This window comes from Rhynchophorus ferrugineus, unplaced genomic scaffold (assembly GCF_030347505.1).
Source record: "Rhynchophorus ferrugineus isolate W39M unplaced genomic scaffold, kcgeb_rfMv2 rfM7, whole genome shotgun sequence".
Classification (NCBI taxonomy): domain Eukaryota; kingdom Metazoa; phylum Arthropoda; class Insecta; order Coleoptera; family Curculionidae; genus Rhynchophorus; species Rhynchophorus ferrugineus.
This window is the reverse complement of record NW_027472586.1, coordinates 30,903,443-30,929,310: the sequence shown is the minus strand read 5'-3', so window position 1 is coordinate 30,929,310 and position 25,868 is coordinate 30,903,443. Positions and strand designations below refer to the sequence as shown.

The 25,868-nt window shown below is 30.3% G+C and overlaps 2 protein-coding genes and 1 long non-coding RNA gene across 8 annotated transcripts in view; 2 read left to right on the top strand and 1 right to left on the bottom strand.

The window, feature by feature from the left end:
- The window catches only part of LOC143199574 (uncharacterized), a 140,272-nt gene that overhangs the window by 25,255 nt on the left and 89,149 nt on the right, over positions 1–25,868 (bottom strand). The window lies entirely within an intron of this gene.
- The window catches only part of LOC143199566 (uncharacterized), a 360,802-nt gene that overhangs the window by 258,744 nt on the left and 76,190 nt on the right, over positions 1–25,868 (top strand). The window lies entirely within an intron of this gene.
- Positions 1,630–2,518, top strand: LOC143199889 (uncharacterized). Its single transcript, XM_076410012.1, has 3 exons — positions 1,630–1,950; positions 2,022–2,297; positions 2,346–2,518. Exons 1-3 carry the CDS (start codon positions 1,743–1,745, stop codon positions 2,516–2,518), a joined length of 657 nt encoding a protein of 218 aa, XP_076266127.1. The 5' UTR covers positions 1,630–1,742.

Sequence of the window (25,868 nt, the reverse complement as noted above, 5' to 3'; positions counted from 1 at the left end):
GAAGGTGTTTTCCGACTAATCAACACAGTTACGCGATTTTGACTCTGAAACACCTCAACTATAATTTGAACTTCACCTTTCCCATGTTAACGAAACTATAAACTCATAACCAAGCAACAGACCATATACAAAATTACGAACAACTAGAAGGAAACTGTAGAATTTAAATTTGATACACTACAGCTCGTAAATGCGACAGAGCTGAATGAAGAGGTATGTAGCGCTCCGCAGGATATCGTTCATTAGCAGCATCACATGCTAAGTACATCCAATAACACCCCAATTAAGAGATATATCGAAAACAATCATTTAATCCAAGTGGAAGGCGGTCTTTCGTCGCCCGATAACATCTAAATTACATTTTAAAATCGGCCATCGGTTAATAAATAATCTCATTTTAATTAGCGCATAAATTGCAATTTTTCATCGGACACGACAAATGTGGGCCCTGATTTATGGCCCGCCACGTTGGCTAACAATTAAGTTTGTCGGAATATGGCGTCCTTTTAGGGAGAACTCTCTCCGTTCGGATGCTAAATCGTGACGGGTTAGGTACACAATGAGGACCGGGCACAGGAAAGCGTAAATCGGACTTTTTTTCTTCGATTTTGCTAACGATAACACGCTGTAAATTATGGTAGGTCTTCTTGAGAAAGAACCATCCTTTTCCGATTAATATAGAGTGTCCAAATAAGTTTGGAAGCTCTATTCTGAAACAATACTAATTGTTTTATTAAGTGCTTATATGTATAATTAGCGACCCGCCCCGACTTCGCACGGGTGCAATGCTGATACTAAATTAAATACACTACAGAAAAAATATGAACGTTGTATATAAAAACATAGCGGCCCGCTCCGACTTTGCACGGGCATAAAATATATATGCCTATGTCTCTCAATGAAAACATGATTAAAATCGATCCAGTATTTTTGGTTCATTCATTACTGCCCTTGGCCTGCACGCATTAAATTTGGAGTAAAACAATTCCTCTTCCCCTATACTTACTATGAAGATTTCCTGCTATCTTTGGAATATCTAAATTCATACAATTTTTATTACATTACACATTTTTAAACGCAAATTTTAAATTTGTAATATCTCCGAAAATATTTGTTTAATTTACATGCTGTAAGGAACCATATTGATCTATATTAATTGCACACTGTATTTAAGGTACTTAATTCGATAAGGATTAATGCCGTATAGCTTAAAATAGCTTCGTAAATAAGCCATTTTCTCACGTAAAAAGCAAACAATAAAAATGGTTAATGTGGGTTATCCCTAAAAGATAAACATATACCATAGCGGACTTTTTTGTAGACCTTTTTATGGTGTACAATACTGTATTAATTTGATCTAACTCGTAGGGTTAGGCAGCGTTTTTGCTAATTGCTAAATAAGCCTAAAAAAATAGGTTAATTTACAACATCACGTTAGAAACCTCTAAAATTAGCAATGTTGCCTTAGTATATTATGCATGTATTATACATATAAACCTTCATCTTGAATCACTCTATCTATTGAAAAAAACCGCATCAAAATCCGTTGCGTAGTTTTAAAGATTTAAGCGCACATAGGGATATAGGGACAGAAAAGGCGACTTTGTTTTATACTATATAGTAATACACTTAAAAATACCGCGCGATAAAAGTGGGCTTTAAACGTTCACACAGCACTAATAGATGGCACTAGAGTGAAAAGCAACGATCAGGTGTTTTGTACAAATCTAGAATATCTTAAAATGTCGTCGCGAATGTGTGAAGATGCTGCTGATGCATTTTTTTATATATGTGGGCAATTTATTAAAGTTCGAGACGTAAAATACGAATTAAATACATCTCACGTTCTCTATGAAGCCTACGAAGCATATTTTAACTGTTCTGTTCGGAATCAATACAAGACATGGTTTCCACATGTTTGTTGTAATAATTGTAAAAGATGTTTGGAAGGTAATCAGTAAATTTTTATTAATGGTGAATTAAATATAATAGACATATTAAATTATAATACTATATTTTAGGTTGCTATCGAGGTGAGGAAAGCTCAATGAAATTTACAACACCAAGAATCTGGCGAGAACCAAAATATTACGTTAACAACTACTACTTTTGCATTGTGAATCCGGGTAAAAAACGTAGAGGTAAAAATGCAAAACCTATCGAATATCCTGATCTAGAATGCCCTTGTGCTCTAGTCGCACATGATCTGACACGATTAATACCTGAGCCACCGAAAAAATTATCGCGGAAAAGTAGCTCATCTCTTAGTTCTCATAAAAGTAATTCTGATAAGGAGTGTTTACCTATACCAGAACAACCAAAACACCATATTATTACTACAGAAGATTTAAATGATTTAATTCGGGATATAAGTTTGCCAAAAAGTAAAGCAGAGCTTTTAGGCTCTCGCTTGAAACAGTGGAAATTGCTTGATGATGTTAATATCACAGATAATTATAATTTATTAAGAGATAGTGCCTATGAACATAAAAGAAAATATAAAAGCTTGCACTTTTAAATTATTTTCTACTTCTTTGTAAGTTATTTTAATTGTAAAACTAACATAGATAGTAAAAATTAACACCACAGATTTTGAAAAATATCGTTCAAGCTGTTTCCTAAATAAAAAAGAAAATAAATAAATTAAAAAAAAAATTAAAAATTAAGATCGTACTAAGCGTATCCAATGTAACATGTAATAAATTAAAAAACATATTTCGATTTTTGCTCTCAACTGATTCATCAATCAATAACTGATTTTGATGTCACTGTTAAAAAATAATTCAACAAACCAACTGTTTCTGGACGTTTCAAGCTAAAACATCTAAAATGAAAGAAATGGTTGCTACACGACCCAAAATATCATTCCGAACCGTTTCAACATTGCGGTTTCTTTTTTGAATTCTCTGTATTAAGTACGATGCAGCATGGCTTGACAGGCAAACGGTTTCGAAATGGTGAAGAAGTGCTTCGTAGTTTCGGCGCGCTATCGCCATTTTGCCAGCAAAATGGGAAAAAGTTGTAGAATATGATGGAAAATATTTCGATTAATCACTACATAGTATAAAACAAAGTCGCCTTTTCTGTCCCTATATCCCTATGTGCGCTTAAATCTTTAAAACTACACAACGGATTTTGATGCCGTTTTTTTCAATAGATAGAGTGATTCAAGAGGAAGGTTTATATGTATAATACATGCATAATATACTAAGGCGACATTGCTAATTTTAGAGGTTTCTAACGTGATGTCGTAAATTAACCTATTTTTTTAGGCTTATTTAGCAATTAGCAAAAACGCTGCCTAACCCTACGAGTTAGATCAAATTAATGTACTACAGTATTGTACACCATAAAAAGGTCTACAAAAAAGTCCGCGATGGTATATGTTTATCTTTTAGGGATAACCCACATTAACCATTTTTATTGTTTACTTTTTACATGAGACAATGGCTTATTTACGAAGCTATTTTAAGCAATACGGCATTAATCCTTATCGAATTAAGTAGCTTAAATACAGTGTGCAATTAATATAGATCAATATGGTTCCTTACAGCATGTAAATTAAACAAATATTTTCGGAGATATTACAAATTTAAAATTTGCGTTTAAAAATGTGTAATGTAATAAAAATTGTATGAATTTAGATATTCCAAAGATAGCAGGAAATCTTCATAGTAAGTATAGGGGAAGAGGAATTGTTTTACTCCAAATTTAATGCGTGCAGGCCAAGGGCAGTAATGAATGAACCAAAAATACTGGATCGATTTTAATCATGTTTTCATTGAGTGACATAGGCATATATATTTTATGCCCGTGCAAAGTCGGAGCGGGCCGCTATGTTTTTATATACAACGTTCATATTTTTTCTGTAGTGTATTTAATTTAGTATCAGCATTGCACCCGTGCAAAGCCGGGGCGGGTCGCTAGTATACTATATAAGCACCATATTCCAAAGAGCCTTTGCAAAATCAACTTTCTCTAAAAATATATACCTATACAATAGTTTAAATACTAACAGCATAGTTAATAGCAAAATTGCATATTGAGTCAGGCTCTTGTAATTTAGGCGCTAACATTTTCAGGGCCGTCCCTATATATATTTATAATCCAGTGAACCGGCATTGTGACCCTTCGATAAATTGAGTTTAGAGATCGCCGAAATCTACTTTCGGTTAAACATTACTTGCAGTAATAACAGTAGCTCTCAGACCAGTTTTTTTCAACATTTTTGCACTAACTTATTTTGACCAGATACTTTTCTATTCTTCAGTTCAGAACTCTTTGAGTTTACAAAATAATCTTAATTTTGAGGATTTTGATGTTCGATAACAATAATCTTTTAACAAGCAATTTGTTTTAATTGGAAGCGTTCAAATTCGATATCCAGTAACAGTCTCTCGTGTCTGTCGTATTGGCGTACCCGATATAACATGTACACGCATTTAAAACATACCCCGCTACATAGGTGCATTGCTGGTATCCGTGTCTGCGTCCGTCTTCGACCGTAACGGTGGGACATTCTCAACGCACTGTAAAAAGCTTGTATCTAGGATATCGGTGGCATGCTTCTTAAATTACCTCTGGTATTTATCTTGTTCTGCTGCGTTTTTACGGCCTGCTGGAAATAGATGGTGGCGCCACGAACTATTATACAGGGGGTCGGAAAATAAAATTCCAGCCGCAATGGCTTTTTTTCCCGCTGTAATAGTACGTGTATACTGCCACCGTAACGATGATGATTTAAAGGAAATCTTTTTATGGCCTTTATCTAGCGACGTTCGATTCCTTTTAATTGTTATTTTAGTCCCTTATTGCCTACGTTGTTTAGACTATTACTGCAAAAGTCTTTTCGATGTTTGTTGAACTCCTTTTATACATCGTGCCCATATCTTTTACATCTTTACTAGTATTTCGAAATATGTATTAAATTTCAAATACTTTAAATAACAAACTATATCAAAATAGATAACTAACAGCTATATATTTTTTAAACAGTAGGACATTTGTTAACAAAATTATATTCATCTAACTCACAATAATCTTAAAGGTTACATCAATTATTCAGTGGATTTATAATTCAACGTTAAAACGAATATAAAATTGTTTCAGTTTAACCGTATTTTTAAAGAATATATGAGAAAAAAAGTGTTTTACATCTAATCACAAAATATAAAAGGTAACCATAGTATTCGGCTATTAACTTATTTTTAATCTTGTAAAATTAAAATATTGTATAACTTTTTAATCAAAAAGTAAAATTTTAATGTTAAATATATAAAAATTCATGAATAATCGCAAATTGTAAAAGAGAACCTTCACTCTTGATATTTTAATATTTTCTAGTTAATCTTCTGAAAGTATGTTCACTTGCTTAAAATTGACGATAAGAAAATTAATATATTAATTCCGAAATATAAAAGGCAATACTGGTCACAGGCTATTTACTGATTTTATAATTAATATTACGCAAGTATATACACCTCCTTATAAGAAGATCTGAAAAACACTGATAACAATTATTATAAAAATATAATATAAAATATAATATAATGTATAACATAGCATAAAAATTAAAAAAGGCAACCCACTCTATCTGTTATTCATTGATATTCTAAAATTCTCTTAATTTTCTCAATTGAATTAAGATAAATAGAAATAATTATTGTTCATATATAATCCCGAATTATAAAATACAACCTTCTAACCAACTATAACTGAGTTTATACAGGGTCTTCTAAAAGTACTTTATTTTCTTAAAAAGGGATGAGAATAGCTGATCAAAAATATATTTAATATCCAATCCCAAAATATAAAAGGTAACCTTCGCCATCAGCATTTTACTAATGTTCTGAAATTATATTAATTTTTCTTCAAAAGCAAAGAAAAAAATTTAAATAATTATTTTTCATATCTAATCTCGAAATATAAAAGACAACCCTTTCCATCAGTTTTTTGCTAATGTTCCAACATTATTAAGTTTATTTAAAAGGGAATAAGAAAAAATAAATAAACAATTATTTTGTATGTCTAATCCCAAAATAAAAAAGGCAACCTTCTAACTCAACTATAACCGATTTAATAGCGGGTCTTCTACAAGTATATTTATCTTTTTAAAAAAGTACAAGAACAACTGATAAAAAAATATCTTTAATATATAATCCCAAAAAATAAAAGGAAACCGTTGTATGAGTTTTTTACTAATGTTCTAACATTGTATTAGGTTTATTTAAAAACGCTAAGAAAAAATAAATAAACAATTATTTTTTATGTCCAATCCCAAAACATAAAAAGCAACCTTCATCATCAGCGTTTTACCAATGTTAGAAAATTATATTACTTTCCTTTAGAAAGCCGAAGAAAAAAATATATTAACATTTATTTATGATTTCTAATCCCGAATTATAAAAGGTAACCTTCTAACTCAACTATAACCAATTTAATAGCGGCGGCCTTCTACCATTATATTCATCTTCTTTAAAAAAATAACTGATAAAAAGTATCTTTAATATATAATCCCAAAAAATAAAAGGTAACCCTTACCATCAGTTTTTTCTTCTAAAATTAAGTTTTCGTATTAACTTTATTAAAAAATTCGAAGAACAAAATGTTAACAGTCTAATCCGGAATTATAAAAGGCAACCCTCACCCTCGTCTATTTAGTTAGTAAGGGATAATTGAGCTTCTAAAGTCTATTAAACATAAAAAAATATTTGTTTTTGATATAAAATCCCGAATTATAAAAGGCAACCTTCACCCTCAACTATAACTGATTTTATAGCGAGTAGAAGAAGTACATATATATGCATCGTGTTAGAAAATAGAAGAAATTAACTGATATATAATCTTGAAATATCACCTCGACCTCGATTATTTGCAGACGGTATAATTATTTGGAATCCTTTCAATATAAAGATAAATATTGGCGAAATACAATCTAACGACATAATTAGAATTAAAATAGTTCGCACGTTGTTCCTCGCATAGTTCGAGAACCGATCGAGTGCGTCGAGGAGAAGAGGCAGAAAAACAACAAAACGCGACAACAACGAAGAATGCCATCGTTTCGATGGTGTTTATGGGGAGATGTATGAGCGAGCGGTCTCATAAATCGGTATGAAAGTCGCATTATATCCCAACAAGGAGGACAGGATGAGCTTTTTGCCTCTAAACTGCCATTGTATGATACAGATCGGTTTATTATTCAAATCAGCGACGTATTTTTTGTTGTTTCGGAGCGTTAGATTTAAAACACGATTATTTCTTGTAACATATTTCAGTCTGACGTTCTCTTCGCTAAAAGAGGATCGACAGCAACAAGCAACGATGTACCGAATTATTTACATAATATATGAGTTTAAGTGATATACGATGAGGGATATTACTTGGTAAAATTGCATATCTTCCATGGATATTTTGTCTCCCTTTTTGAAGAAAACTACTATTGCATTTGATTATAATGTATCTTCATTCTCAAAAGTGTTGTGTATCCAGTGTATGCGCGGAAATAAAAAACCAAATGTAGTTTTCCTTGGAAGAAAGAACCCAAATTAAGGATATGTGTGTGACTTGGCATTGCTTTTATCTGACATGTATACAATTATTTATATGAAGCATTTGTGTTTATTATTATTTACAGAAATACGACAGAAGAAATCGTTAAAATATTACCCACACTTTAAAACCAAAATCTGTTCAAATGATGAAATTATATAGATGGTAAATTAAAGAAGATGATTAAACAGCATAAAAAGCTTTGTTACCCTTTGTAGAGTTGTCTGTAAAGTACCATCAATTTAAAATTTAATTATTTTGAAGGGGTTCATTTACTTGAAACAAATATATATTGGTTAAGTTACTTATGATTAATATTTTGGATTAAATCTCCTTAATCGAGATAACCTTTTCAACAAGAATGTTAATATATTAATACAAGATAATATAACACAATTTGTAAACCAAAAAGATGAGCTTGATTTTATAGACAAGAGGATGCTCTTGCTTGTTTTATTATAATACTAATAGATGCTTAAGCTGTCGTTTTAACTCCTCGATTTTACCATAAGAGCATATCAATAATTTGGCATATATCATGCATTTTAATTTTTTGTTGCTGTTCTTTAAACTATTACTTTTTGGTATGCTTTCTCCATTCTGACATATATCATAGGATTTAACTCTTTTAATTATCCGTTTCATAATTTTCACAAAAACATCGTAAAAATAATTATAACTTGCCTCAATACATTTTCGTGTTGAACAAGTAAATAAAATATTAACTGACACAGACTTTCTGTTGTGCTGCTTCGCTTTCAGTGTAAAGGAACAAAAAGATAGATACGTTAATACATCTTATTTGAATTTATAGTACCAAATAAATATGAAAAAGGGAAAAAGACAATGATGATTATATTTGCCACGAGATATGTTTTCAGTTAGATTGCAGTCATTTTTATATACACATTTCATTATTTTTTATTTCATATTTATATTTTATTATTTCTTTTTGATATTGTATAATATTTATATAAATTGTATATATTCATTATATATATATATATATATATATATATATCTTATATTTTAGCTTTTTGTATAATATTTTTTTATATATATATAATTTTATATTAATAAATGGTTTTGAAAAATAACATTTTGGTTTTATTTGAAATTTAATTGGTCACTAGAATGTGACGTCAGGAGTCTTAGTCACGTGATGCGTATGAAACGTCGACCAATGAAATGCTCTCTTAATAAACATTTTCATTACAGGTGCCTGTAATGGTAATCTGAACTAACCAATAAAATTCGACGATATGATGTTCTCAGCGCCTTCCTACTGAGACCACGCAAAACTGTTCTGAAATTGTATGTATTAAGTTAACACTCTATATATTATTCTGTGGTTACCAGCTCCAACTCATATACGGTAGATTAGTGGTCGTAATTTTTAAATTAAAATCTGGCAACGTTGTATCGCAAAATGCCGAGAGGCAATTTCGAATATCGGAAGACACATCCCTAATTTTTTACATTTGTGTAGGAATGTTCGTCTGGTCGGTCGGTCGGAATGTGTGGTTATCGATGCGATTGTTTGTCCGAACACTCACTACCATTTTGTGGAAACAATTCGCATTATTATGATATTGAATGATACATGTGGTCGACGGGAGAATGGAGAGGATATTAGGTTAAGGTAAAGGTAGTACGGTAGCGTTGTGGAAGTGGTACTGTTAGAAGGAGGTAGAGAAAAGAAAATCTCATCCCAACATACATTAACAACATGCAAAAATAACAAAAAATCTCCTGTCCCCTTTGTTTATAAGAATTTCCAAATCAGCTTATGGATTGAACAACCAAGAAAAATTGTTCTTTCTTAAGGTCTTATAGTAATTGATATGGTTCTGGAGATATAGCATATCATTGTACTAGAGGTAATTATAAAGGCTATTAAGATTTTTCTGTAAATTTTAGTGGTACTAACTTCTGACTCATTTCAGATTTCTTTAGTCAATTAGCAAATCACTAACCAAATATTGCAGGTAATAGGTAGGTTAATTTGTTCATCCAGACTTAAAATTAATGTTGCAAAGTATAACATATTAACAATTCTAAAATAGCTTCATAGAATTTTAATTATTCATTTGTTGGTGAGTTGTTAGTTCCTACGTGGGACATAAGACAATATTGAAAGCAGCAGATAAACGAAATAAGGTAAATTTAAAATAAGCCATCTGCAGTGGAAAGATTGAAAAGTGGAATAAATGAGCAAATAATAATGGAATTTTATTTGAAAATGTAGGTAAAGAAATTATTATTTTAATCAGCCTGGTGTATTTATTGTTTCTGCAATATATATCTTAGGTTACAAATATGGAATAAGATACAGAATATATAAAGTAATTAAAATATGCAGCAAATTAAATGAAACTCTAACTTTGTTATAATATTGTTATAATATGTTATAATATTCAGTAGTTAAACTTTGTGGATTATTGAAATTTAATGGAAGTTAGATTTAATTAAATAAATGTATATATTGTTATTGTTACTTAAAATAACATTGTTGCCTTAAATGTTTCCTCATTCAATGCATCAAAACAATATTTCAAATAGCAGTGACAACATATTACACCTTTCGCCTTGTAGAATATTTTTTACACTTTTATAGGAGACATTCTTCCGAATATGGTCATACGATATTACCACATTAACTTTAGCACTCTTCTTTTTCCTTTTTTCTTCTAAATTACGAGCTGGACATTTACGTGAGTACATATATTTAATTAACGTATGTGTTAATGTAATGTGTACACTTAACAGGACGTTAAAAATGAAGGTTTTCAAAGGCAATCAAGGTTTTGTTTATAAATTTAATACGTTTCAATGGTTTGCGCGACAACGCTTCTGGAGTCGAATCATATTGCGTTAATAAAAATATCATGTTGTGACCTTATCGCTAATTTCAGTCTGATAGTTAAAATTGTGCACGCCATGATGTATAGTCTATAATTTTTTTAGTAATGCATCATGGATATTTGTGACGTCGAAATATTGTAATGTTGCCGAATTCACTCCGAGTTTTAGTTCAGTTTGGCTTTGACATACAAAAAAAATGTTGTATAAATAAAATAATTGAACAAAAATATTATGAAATATAATTTATATTAACTCTAATATATATATATATATATATATATATATATATATATATATATATATATACATATATATATATATATATATTATCGATGGACTTAAAACTACAATTAAGAACACGGGCATAATAGTTTGTAGGTGAGATTTGTTTCATTTACATTTAACTCTTTTCCACACCATCCATATCCATGAGGTAGAGTTTCTAGGCGCGCTTTTTTTATGTAGTGGTATCCACCTGGAGGCTTAATCCAACTAATTAACAACTGTATATTTGAGAAACGTATTTTACTTTCATTCGAGAGCATATTTACTTTTTTCGTTTAGTTCTTGCTTCCTTCAATGGTGTGTTTACTTGTCAAGTCATCTTGGTATCACAATATATTTTATTTCTTTATTTCTACTATCTGTGTACACCATTATTCATAAAATTAATCACTGAATTCTGTCTAATACATTTACCATATCTACAAAACAGTTAGTATTCATTCTCTCCTCATACGTTGTAACTTAATGCTCATGTTTAATTTTGAACAATTACAATCATATCTGTGCACACAAATCTTTCACACCCTACAATACCGTTTTCTACAGTTATATTCAATTAATTATGTGCATACTTTAGTTGTTTCCACCCTCATCACTCTGTCTCATGAATTTCTAGCATTGCATACTTTGCAGACTATATATAGACTATATATCTTATCAGCGTATTCCTCATCTCATATAATGCTTTAATTATACAGCAGTGATGAATTTGAGTGAATTTAAAGAGTTGAACACACCATAACAGTGGTGTACGTTTGAGGTCTTTAACACTGATAATGTTAGTAACATATAATTACGCTGAAAAAGTGCATTAAAATGAAAGGGAATAGACTTCAAAATAATAAAATAATATTGACTTACAAACCATTAACAATCTTATCTAATAATATAAGTTTACTTGCTAAGAGAAAAACCTTTTCTATTTCTCAATGAGAGTCCTCTTTGTAAGCATTCAACAGTGGTCTGATGTCATTAATGCACTCCTTTTCCCTTGATATCTTTTCTGCATCTCTTTACGTCCTGATGAACTTGTCTACCTAGCTCTTCAATCATACTTTCCAAATTTATCGAAAAATAATAAAGGTGGAAATGAAGAAAATGAAAAGGAGTATAAAAACTCATAAAGGCAACCAAAACTTGAAATAATTTTAGCATTCATTTAACTATTTGTCTACACTTAGGGTCTTCTAAAAATTTCTCCGTGACCTTCGTAAAGCAATCCACCTTTCGTTTAGAGACTCAGTCATTTTGATGAATTCTAGTTCTGATAAGCCCTCTAATATCTAGTCCCCCGAAAACACATTCAAACATATTCCTTCACCTTTGCTTCTGAGACACTTTGAATCTATTTATTTAAACCAACCTCCATCTTTGGGAAGTGATTTACTAAAACGCCAATAAAACTAGAAGAAGAACAAGTTTCCAAGTTAAAAATATTTTAAATGTAGATCAAAAATTGTAATATGAACTGTCAAATGGGAGAACAAAATAATGAAATAGAAGAGACGAAACAAAGTTAGTTGTTAATAATATATGTAAGAGATCAACAGATATCGCAGACCCACTAAAACACAAAAAGTAGACGTAACAAAAAAGTGTAGATGGTAAGAATATAGATGATAACAAGAATAAAAAAAACACCAAAATTATCGTTTTAGCACTAACTACAAAGGCACAAAAAACAGAAACACAATAATATTTAAAAGAAGCATAATAAATAATAAGTTGCTGAAGAGCGATATAAATTAGAGAATCATAAAGTCTCTTGAGAGAGGGGAAAAGATTTAAATTAAAAAAACACAGAGAAGATAAAAACGATAAAAAATAATAGAAAAAAAGGACTCAAGGACGTAAAAAAACATAAAAATAAGAACAAGAAATTATACAAAAAATGATTATAGTGATACAGTAATTAAAACCAAACACCAAAAGAATACTGATTTAATATTGAAAATGAAATGAAAAAAAAAAGAGATGATGAATAGAAGTTTTCATCATCATCGTTGTACTAATCAACATTTATCAATCAAAACATTATCACCATGTGCTTCAGCTTCATTTTTGTTATATGTACCAATTAAAATTATCTTTTTAACACTTAACACTTCTTCTAACACTTTAATAACACAAAATTAATAACACAAAATGTATGTTTCAACAACAGACTAATATACACTCGCCCTATAACAATTATATTTTAAACCAGATTAATTAATGTGGAATTTATTTCTTTTTCGATTCTGCTAATTATTTTGGATCGAGATTTAAATACGATAGCTTCTACCAGTCGATGATAAACATTTTCTCGCTGAAAGTAAGCTTGATGGGTTCGGATAGGAAAAACGAAGCGCGTCATTATTATGGTTGAGAAATTTTAGATAATTAGAGAGAATTAAAAGGTTGTTATCCCTCTATTTATAGCGTGTGTGAATTAAGTACAGAATGATGCGAAGTGAGAGAAAATAACTTATGGTTCGAATAAAGGAGGGGGCTTCTTCAAGGATATATAGTGATTTTATGGTCTTTAACATGTCTGGGAATGTTTAAATATTTACTAAAATTTATTATTGCTTTACTTTTTTTTCAATTTAATTTGTCCTTATTTTGTTACATGCTTACAGGTTTTCTTATATTTTGTTCATTAAAAAACGCATGTATTGTGAATAATTTGCGTTAGTATATTAATCAAAATATTTTCCATCTTTCATGGCGGTGGCGTATTGAAAGAACTATGTTGGTTTGGCAACGATCCAATCATACATCCACTTTCTCACTTCTTCAACATTTCGAAACCTTCTACAAGGCATGCTGAATCGATCTGAACAAATAGTAATCAGAAGGCACTATGTCTAGTGCGAATGCTGGTTGTGGCAGAAGTTTCTATTCAAACGGCAATAGTGTATCTTTTACATACCTTGAAACAAGATCGAACCTGGCGATGTTTTGCGTCTATTACCTGCTAATGTTGGTCTGTTTTTGCAACAACATGAGGATTTATTCGATTAACTTTGGTATTCGGTTTTAGCAGCATTTGGCTGGCTTAATGCACCCTGCTGATATCACCATACAGACAACAAGACTTTATGACCTTGGGTGTCGATATGGATGACTCTCCTAGTCCGTGACATACAATAAAGAAACAATCAATCAATCAATCTTCTTTTTTTTTGTCTGGAAAATGGTTCCAGATGATATTTTCACTCAATTCGTATGATAGAGATTTTCCCTCCTTTTGCATGTCTCCCATTGGATCTACACTCCTAGAAATATTTGATTCGTCTGCTGGTAAGCTGTTTAAGAATTCTCCAACAATTTGACAAAAGTTTTCGTCCAATAAGTTCTGTAATTAATTATCCTCTAATTTTCTTGGCCCTTCAGACCGTTCCTTGTCATTGATGGCTATTCTAGGCTATATATATATTAATGTATGTTTGCCGATTTCTCCATTAATTATGGACCGATTTTCAAAATCCTCTTTTATTCGCAAGAGTGCACCACCGAGGTGGTCTCACTGGAAGGGGGGAGGTAGGGAGATATTGACGGAAAATTTCAAAGGCACGTACAATGTTTTCACAAATGTTTTATCTAAAATAATCAGATATTGGTGTATAATGTTATTGCTGAACTGATGTGAAAAAAATCGGAAGTATTTCAGTGCAAAAGTCAGTCAGTTTGCTTTTTAAGCACTAACCATACCATATGAGACGTGGTAGAAACATTGTAGGCAACTTTTTCTGTGGTGTAATGGTTAGAACGTTAGGTTCAGACGCGAGTGTCGTGGATTTGATTCCCAATAGAGCAGCACCTTTTTTGCTATAGTTTGATTGAAACATTTGTCAAATCGCCTAGACTAGGTAGCGGACACCAGGGCCTAAAACATTCCTTATTTTCAATCATTGTTTCTTTATTCCTGATTTTGCTCAAACGGGCTGTACTTTTACTTTGGCTATCCATTTTAACACTTAATAAAATAACTGCGTAATTTATTGAGTAAATATCTAACACTAAAAATAGGAAAATAAAATATTTTTACAAAAAAAAATTAAACCGACTTCATATAATAAATAAGGAATTAATAAATAAGTAAAATATAATCAAACTAAATAAAAATAATATTTTTAATACAAAAAAACCTTTACAATAATATTTGTACATAATAATCGTTATAATGAATAACTAAATAAAAATAAACAAAAAACTTATTTAACCCATCTATTACACGTATTTTATATTCTACTATATACCCACAATTTAGCTTAATACAATTGCTCGGCACTGACTTCAAAGTGATAAATTGGTAGTGGTTAAAATATAATTATAAATAGATAAATAGGTTTAGGTAGGAAGAATATATTGTATATATATAGTAGAACAAAACATACGTGTAGTAGATAGGTTAAATAAGGATTTTGTTTATTTTTATGTAGTTACTACAACGACTATTATGTACATATTTTCTTTAAACATATTTATATAACTTTTTTTTTGGTGTTAAAAATCTAAGTTTGATTATTTCAATCTTTCAATCTTTTTGTTAAAAACATTTTATATCACAATGTGTCATTCTCAACTTACACTTAAACAGCTCTAAAAAATATGCGTTAACAAAATGGTGAAACAATTTCATTCTTTCTAATATTATATAAATTTCTAATAAAAGGTTTTGATAATTTGTAACTATTTATTGTGGTAGTTTATATGATAAAAGTATGTAGTAAGTGTTTCATATCATTAAAATTACAACCGATAGGTGATACTGATAAGCCTTAACTCTCAAATCTGATGTTATAATTGATTAAATTACTCAAAACTTTTCCAAAATAGGATATACGCGAATAGGAAAGAATTAAATCATATATTTGCGTCACTCCTGGTCGGTAAACGGTGACGAAATCACATCTCCATTGTTCTCGTTTCGAAGAAATGTATTCCCTCCCACGTGAGCTTGACTAAGATTATTTTACCGCCAAAAATATACGAAACGACATAATATATTCGACCCAAATAATAGTATATATATCTGTTTGTTTTCGAGAATTGTTTAATACGTATTCTTTCTAAATTTAGTTAGATTACCAAGTATGCTAAATGTGTATATTTTTACCCAAAAATGTATCCAGCAGTAATTTTTGTAACTTTTTATAATGAGTAGAATATTTGACAAATTCACATCTGATTGTACCCACGTGTTGATTCAAAGGTACCCAGACAGACAGAAAAAAATACGTTATTATGTACGATGTTCTTTTTTATCATTATTCATTCACGATGACGAGCTTTTGTTATTGTTTCAGTGGGATTCGAAAGACATAGTGTAGGATTTGAGTAAATTAATGTCATGAGGTTGCGATATTTCGCAGACACTTGGTTCCTCGGATCTATGAGAAATTCTGTTTGAATTAGAACGTTTACTTTTATCATTAGTTAAATTTTATTTATAGATTGTTATATGTTTAGTGATCTGAAATGCGAGAGTGAAAAATGTTTGTTCAGCCCTTCTCAATTATCTTATTATTCAATATAATGGGATTTTTCAATTTAATTATTTCTCAAGTAAGAAATAGCATGAATATATTATTTTAAAATCAGATTTTTCTAGAAATACATTCAAAATCATTTTTAAAAAACTCAATGAAAGGAACTTATGTTAATTACGATCGTTACAGCACAATTTTTCGCTATTATATATTTTTTATAATTTTTTTTTAATATTACTTAGACGACATATTTATAAATTACCCCAATGGTATACATAATCGCAAAATAATGGAAATTCCAAGATTGCTTTACCAATACCACAACAGGCATGATGATACTAACTTATAACTTATTCTGTTAAGAATTCTTTAATTGTTTGTTCTTTATTTTACGTTTATTTGTAAATAAACACATACAGTCATATTAATAATATTATAATTAGTAAATTGAAAGAAATAATGATGATGACGGATGAAATTCAAATCCAAAAAGACTTGTTTTTGGAGACAGAGAGAAGTTTTTAATTTTATGTTACGATAATGTACTATATCACAAGTCTGTTATTGTGAACAAATGTCTGACCAAATGCTTGTATTTGTCTAGTCAACTTACTTGCATGATGATACTAACTTATAACTTATTCTGTTAAGAATTCTTTAATTGTTTGTTCTTTATTTTACGTTTATTTGTAAATAAACACATACAGTCATATTAATAATATTATAATTGATAAATTGAAAGAAATGATGATGATGACGGATGAAATTCCAATCCAAAAAGACTTATTTTTGGAGACAAAAAGAAGTTTTTAATTTTATGTTACGATAATGTACTATATCACAAGTCTGTTATTGTGAACAAATGTCTGACCAAACGCTTGTATTTGTCTAGTCAACTTACTTGCATGATGATACTAACTTATAACTTATTCTGTTAAGAATTCTTTAATTGTTTGTTCTTTATTTTACGTTTATTTGTAAATAAACACATACAGTCATATTAATAATATTATAATTAGTAAATTGAAAGAAATAATGATGATGACGGATGAAATTCAAATCCAAAAAGACTTGTTTTTGGAGACAGAGAGAAGTTTTTAATTTTATGTTACGATAATGTACTATATCACAAGTCTGTTATTGTGAACAAATGTCTGACCAAATGCTTGTATTTGTCTAGTCAACTTACTTGCATGATGATACTAACTTATAACTTATTCTGTTAAGAATTCTTTAATTGTTTGTTCTTTATTTTACGTTTATTTGTAAATAAACACATACAGTCATATTAATAATATTATAATTGATAAATTGAAAGAAATGATGATGATGACGGATGAAATTCCAATCCAAAAAGACTTATTTTTGGAGACAAAAAGAAGTTTTTAATTTTATGTTACGATAATGTACTATATCACAAGTCTGTTATTGTGAACAAATGTCTGACCAAACGCTTGTATTTGTCTAGTCAACTTACTTGCATGATGATACTAACTTATAACTTATTCTGTTAAGAATTCTTTAATTGTTTGTTCTTTATTTTACGTTTATTTGTAAATAAACACATACAGTCATATTAATAATATTATAATTGGTAAATTGAAAGAAATGATGATGATGACGGAAGAAATTCCAATCCAAAAGGACTTGTTTTTGGAGACAGAGAGAAGTTTTTAATTTTATGTTACTATAATGTACTATATCACAAGTCTGTTATTGTGAACAAATGTCCGACCAAACGCTTGTATTTGTCTAGTCAACTTACTTGACTTTCCTAGGCTTCAACTACTACTCCTAGGCAATACATTTCAATAATTTCAATGACAAGTTCTAAAATTACCCAACAATACTAAAACAATCAAAAGTACAATAGCATAAAAAGTTCAGTTCGAGTTACTAGAAATCAAATATTAGGAGTTCCTATTTTTGTATTTTCTTTCCTTCTTCTCTGAAACGCTTTTTACACATCTTTTTTCCTATATAATCCATTTTGATGCTTTTGAAGTGACCAACTATACTCACATATGATAAAACAAATCCGCTCTTCATTCACCTTGCGAGTTTTCAAGAAAATCCAAGATGGTTATGGAGGAAAATGGATTTGAAAAAAAGGCTCATCAACAACTAAAAATCAGGAGATTGCATATTTGTTAGCTATAATTTTGTAAGCGTAAAGTATTTAATTAGAGATTTTCTCATTGTTAAAAAATTGTTAAATATTTCTGGATCTTTTTGGAATCTACTTCCGAAAGTAGAAGGAGTTTTGTGTAATATGTTTCTGCAATAAGCATATCAAAGTTTGTACTAAAGGCCATTGATCACCTCGTTTGAGGTCCAACTCATATATAACACAAGTAAACTTTGCAAATTATGTTTGTTGGAGTCCAAGAGCTATGGAAAGACCTCCCTTTTAAATATCCACACAGTTTACAATCAAGAGCTATATTAGTTTTTGTTTAATTATGTTAAAAATGTTGTAAGTGTCCTTCATAGGTAATGAATATCTTTGAAAGTGATATTATGACTCTCTCCCCAATAATGATACTCCTGTATCTGTTTTTACACCTGATACCCCAACAGCAAAAAAGATAATTGGGATATTTGCAGTGTTTATATCAAAAGATATATCTCTGCCTGGGGCTATAGAAAACGTACAAACGTACAACAAAATGACAAAAATCTAATTAAATTACTTGAGGGACATCTTCAGAAAAAAGTTAAATTGTAAAAATAGCGACGGGCCTATCAGAGATTAAATATATGTAATGTATAAAAACAGCGAGTAGTTTTTCAATACAAATATAATTTAATACAATTATTTCGAAATACACAGACGAATAACAGACGAAACTGTTAGTCTGAAATGTATTGAAGAGGTCTAATGGAACTTCCGGATATTGCTTTTAAAAGAATGCAATTTTTGAAAACATAAGAAAATGAAAAATGAAATGAAAATGAAGGAAGACCTTATTATTTCAATATATATATATATATATATATATATATATATATATATATATATATATATATATATATATATATATATATATATATATATATATATATATATACATATATATATATATATATACATATATATATATATATATATATATATATATATACATATATATATATATATATATATATATATATATATATATATATATATATACATATATATAGATAAGACATGGATATTTCAGAATGAGACCAATATACACAATGATCACTCATGGCAAGATGATGATAAAGATAGTGTTATGACAACAAAGCTTTTGGTTAAAATGTGTCGGGGGACTGTTTTGCAGTTATCGCAAATACAAATAGTCAAATTTTATAAAGAAAGATGTTTACAGGTATTAATAGAACAAACTAAGGAGAAATACAGTGATATCAAAATGTCTTTACAAGAACAAGTCTTTACCGGACACAACAACTAAGCGTAAAAGGTGCTCTTTAATGAAAGTAAAATATATTACTTGGATCTACAATTCTTAGGTGTATTAGTCCTCCAGAGGTTACAACTATATTAAAGAAAACGCGACTAGAACTCTAAATCATTGGTGGTTTGGAAGGGAGTTCAATATAAATATAATCAAAGACAACCCTAACCTACAAACTATTATAACTGTGTACTTAATTGTAGTTTTAAGTCCTTCCGTAATATACACATTAGATCTACTATAATGTTAAAATAAATTATATTTGATAACAATATTTTTGTTTAATTATTTTATTTAGATTAGAATTTAGTTGTATATCAAAGTCAAACTGAACTACAACTCAGAGCTGATACGCCAACATTGCGATGTTTTGACGTCACAAATTCAGATGACGTATGTTCAACACTTCTTTGGATAGACTATATACTATATAGGAAAGGTTATTCTTTAACTTAAGTAGTCTAATTTATGATGATGATTAATAAGAGAAATTCGTCGAACCAATCATTCCATAAAAAGAGAATGACATTATCTTTTTCATACAGCTTAATATTTAGATTAAACTTAAAAATACAACCAATAATATAATTAATGAAAATTAGGAAACTGAATGAACTGAAATTTCTGAAAAATTAAACTAATCGATTAAAACGAATTCCATTACACTGAAGAATCATTTCCATCAATCATTTTTCGTTTATCATTTCAGATCATCCAATTATTATACGACAACAATCACACGCCACGGCTAAATTATAAATTACACAACAATTCGAATTCATTTCGATAATTTAAATTACATAGAACTGAGACAAAGTTAAAACAAAGTTCACGAAATAAGAACAGAAATTTGTTTTAGTTCGAGTCAATTTTTGGACACGAGAAGATCAGAACGATTCTTCGAAATGTTATTCGATCTCCTGTACTCAGATCTCCAATGCCTGTATCAAGATTGAGCTGAGTTCGCGCATGGTAACAGCACCATTTTGCATTAAACATCATTTGGAACTTATGAAAATATAGAGACAACGTTGTAAAGTAGATTGGAAGTGTTTTTGTTACGTTTGTGGATATTATATGATTAATAAACGTGACATTCAAAGATGTGCATTTGCAGTATTTTGGTTTTGCTTTAATAAATATCGATACGTCATGGATAGCAAAATTGTTTTGTGCCACGTGTAAAATATATGCTTTTCTTATTCTGTGTCACTGTTATTGAAAAGAACAGAAAAATCATATCAATTTTTATTTTTTTTTATATATTTTAGTCCACTTTTACCAACTAAGAGTTTATCTGGACTAGACCTACAGTTTAACTTAGAAGTCATCCCAGAGGACATCCCGTCTTACCCAACCTGCTTACTGGCGTGACTGGGATCATTTTCCTTGTCGCATTTTGCACTCTTGCCTCAGACAATCACATTTATTAAACAATCACAAACGTAAATTTACAACCAGGCCTCAGCAGCCTCCTAACTTACAAATTGTTGTAACTGTGTACTTAATTGATTTAAGTCTTTCCGTAATATGCATTAGATCTACTATAATATTTTTCAATAATTATAGTTCAATTATTTTATTTAGATTAGAACTTTGTTGTATCTGAAAGCCAAACTGAACTAAAACTCAAAGCTGATGGGCCAACATTGCGACGTTTTGACGTCACAAATTTAGATGACGTATGTTCAACACTTCTTTGGATAGACTATATACTATATAGAAAACGTTATTCTTTAACATAAGTGGTCTTCAACTTAAGTTGTGAAGATGATGATGAATAAAAGAAATTCGTCAAATCAATCATTCCATAAAAACAGTATGAAGTTATCTTTTTTATACAGCTTAATATTTAGATTAAACTTAAAAATACAACCAATAATATAATTAATGAAAATTAGGAAACCGAATGAACTGAAATTTCTGAAAAATTAAACGAATCGATTAAAACGAATTCCGTTACACTGAAGAATCATTTCCATCAATCATTTTTCGTTTATCATTTCAGATCATCCAATTATTATACGACAACAATCACACACCACGGCTAAATTATAAATTACACAACAATTCGAATTCATTTCGATAATTTAAATTGCATAGAACTGAGACCGACACAATACGTGATTTTTCGGATTGGCGCATTGTTCGACGATTACAGACGTAAAATTCAAGAATCACGCGATCGCACCAAGCCATCGTGCAGGACGGTTTGTTAACCCGTCCGGAGAGGAGCGAGAGCGCCTTCGAAAATTATGCAAATAATCGAGGCAGATGAGAAGGATGGGTCTCAACCTACTCCAACCTTTTTTTTGCGGCGACTCGCTACATCTTCGGTTTGGGTTCGGCTTTACACGGTTCCTGCGGACGTGTAAATTCTAATTTCGCGTTGCTTAATCACATATCTTCGATTTCTATAAAATAGTTTTAAAGGTTTTTCTTAAATTTGAAACTGTTTTGTGAAAATTCGGTACAATGTAAAATGTCAAATCAAAAGTCCCCGGACTACTAAAATAAAATACATTTTTTTGGAATTTCTTTTTATTCAACATAACTCCCTTCAAGGGTGATACAATTGGGTAGTACAATTTGTCCTTTGCTTCAAAATAGGCCTCAGTTTCGGCAATTACCTCTTCATTCGACAAAAATTTCTTTCCAGCGAGTATTCTTTTGACATGTGAGAACAGGAAATAGTCGCTGGGGGCCAGATTCATCTATTTTTCCATAGTTTTCACAGACTTGTGACACGGGGATTGTCTTGGTGAAGCAGCACTTTCTTTTTCTTCAGATGCGGCCGTTTTCCGGCGATTTCGTCCTTCAATCTGTCCAATAATGCTATGTAATATCCGCTGTTGATACTCCTTCCTTTTTCAAGGTAGTCAATGAAAATTATTCCATGCGCATCCCAAATTACAGACGCCATAACATTGCCAGCCGAATGTTGCATTTTCCCACGCTTTGGAGCGGGTTCATCATCCGCAGTCCTCTCGGATGACTGTCAATTGGACTTCGGAGTGAAATGATGGAGACATGTTTCATTCATTGTCACATACCAACCAAAAACTCGGGTTTATTAAGCTTGATCATCCTCAAAAACTGCTTCGAATCATCAACTCGTCGTTGTTTTTAGTCAAAAGTGAACTCGCGCGGCACCCACTTTACACAGAGCTTTCTATTACCCAAATATTCGTGAACGATATGATATACACGTTCAGTTGATATCTTTAGAGTGTCTACAATTGCATTCAATTTCAATTTACGGTCATTCAAAATCATTTTGTGAATTGTTTAATGTTTTCGTCGGTAACAACCTATTGTGGGTGTCCACTACGTTCACCGTCTTCGGTGCTCATTGCAACAGGTCTAAACTTAACATACCAATCCTTGGTGGTTGATTTTCCTGGGGCAGGGTCCGGAAATTTGGTATCAAGCCAAGTTTTTGCTTCAACTGTATTTTTTCCCTTCAAACAGAAATATTTTATCAACACGTGAACTTCCTTTTTATCCGTTTTGTTACAACAACAAAAGTTGCTTCACTCAAAATGCTATAATTCACAAACTAATGATCCGACAGCTGTCCAATTTATACATGCATCTTTTGAGGGTTAGGGCTAACTAAAAAAACATATAGATTCAATTCTAGTAGCGCCACCTATGTGTTAGGCACGGGAGTTTTCAATTGACCTGTTGTTTTATCTATATAATTTGGCACGGTTTAAGCTTATATCGAGAAAGAATTTTAGACCTAATATTTTTGGGTAAGAACATATGCGCTACAAAATAAATATATTCCATATGGCCAAATCAAGTAACTAGGAATAACTGTCAGATCGGTGACACAAAATATATAACAAACCCAGCGGGTAGCTATGCAGGGTTAAGAATTTCGCTCGTCGACGATAATGTACTATGATCAAACCTCACTTTGACTAAAGGCTTTTTAAAAAATATTATTTTATACATTTAAAACGATATTAAAACTGAAAGTGAGTGATAAAAACATTATTAACGAAGTTATATATTTTTAAGCAGTGTTCTTTTATTTCTTTCGATTATTCCTCTATTGTTGAAATTATTAACCAGATATGGACGGTTTAAATAAGAAATGATTAAAAATAGTGTGGTCACGTAAAGTTATATTTTACACTTTTTGTAGAGAAAACAAATTAATGTATCTTCTTTATCGGAAGGTATATAAAGCTGTTAAAGAAAAACCCGACATATGCGAAACTTTCATCCCAACATAGCATCCCAAATTCGAGAATAACTCTGTCTTTTTTGGATACAAGATATTTGAATTTTAGAAATCAGCTTTTAATATCTGGTGAAGAAAAAGAAAGAAAGGAAAATTGCTTGCTCTTGCTTCAGGACAGTTATTAATTGATATGGTTCTGGAGACATAGTATTATTGTCCTAAAGGTTGTTTTAAGCTTTTTTGTAAATTTTAGTGGTATTGACTTCTGATTTATTTCAAGTTTTATTAGTAAATTCATTTCTTAGCAAAACACTAACGGAATAGTGCACGTAAAAAATACATTACTTTGTGCATCAATATTAACAGCTATAAAACAGTTTCATAGAATTTTTATTTCTTATTTACTGGTGAGTTGTTAGTTCCCGCGTAGGACATAAAACAAAGAAGAAAACAATAGATAGATGAACGCCATAGAAGACAAGCTATATGCAAGGGCGAAATCGAAAAGTGAAATAAGCATAGAACAATGCAATTTTATTTAAAAATTTAGGTAAAAATAATATTCTTTTACTTTTATGACTACATAAATGAAGCAATGAAAATATGCAAGAAAATTTATATGATTTGTATAGATGGAACACGTAGGACAAATGAAGGAATTATGAATTATTAACGGTACATTTTGTAAACATTTTCAAGTAAGAAGTAACAAGTTATATAACACTCACATAGTTATTAAATAACATATTATGTAAACAATTACATTTGATAAGAATATATAAACAATTGGTACTGATGGTGCTATAGATAAAATTATGATAATTTGGAGTATGCAAAAGAATAATTTAGACATACAAGGTACATTTAGAGCAAAATTGGTGTGAAAAAAAAAACAAAATTCAAAGGAAATACCTGAATAATAAATGAATAAACAACTGAATATACCGATGGTGTTACTTCGATGATGAAATATACCATATATGCCCTCAATTCTGTTATGTTTCTTCTATTAATCATTAATGTTTTCAATACTTCAGTAAAAAAGTTTTTATCCATATAAGATGTTCAGAAGTGAAAAACGAATATTAGTAAATCTAAGCAACATAATAAGCAACAGCATATATATGTATAGAAGTTTCGGAAGTACTATTTCGTTACCTAAATTTACTTTTCAAAGGAATACGGATACTGAAATAATAAAAACATCAAACATAAACAATCTAAATTCAAATGTTATTCATTTTATTTAAGTGCACATTCAATAAACTAGCCAATTATATACTACATCCTGTTCGATTCCACATGAGATACTAAAACGACATCAAATGTTTACTTATCATCAAGTAGCTCAATATTACACATGCCTAAAACATGTCTGATTAATGTCATACATTAAATAAACTATTCGCAAATGTTAAAAACTAACAACATGCTAAAAATGGTGTTGTAAAATAATTGAAAGTAGAATGAAGTTTCGTCAAGGCCGCGATCGCCAATAACGTCTTATAAATCATACCATCAGTATAAATATCGACCACTTTTTACCCACGTTTCCGAACCGAACAAAGCAAAAACTACCACAAAACCCTATATAATAATTCAAAATATATTCCCCGGTTCAATTCAAACGAACGGTGGAAATGACTGAAGGAGGAATACCCGAAGCGAAAATAGTAATCGTCCGTGGAGATCTCGTGAAAGTATGAAATTAAAAGAGATTTTTTTCTTACAGTCCTATCCAGTTTATGTACCAGTTTTATAACCGGTAATTACCACCGTTGATATATTACTTTATTTGAAATATTCATTAGCGAATGTGGGTAAGGATACCATCCGCGAAATTGAAGAAGTAGTTAGTACTTGTGACTTATTTTTCATCGATAAAGAATATTGATGAACAGGTGATGACAAGAATAGTTAAAACAAATTTCACGAAATAAGAACACAAATTTATTTTAGTTCGAGTCAATTTTTGGACACGAGAAGATTAGAACGATTCTTCGCAATGTTATTCGATCTCCTGTACTCAGATCTCCAATGCCTGTATCA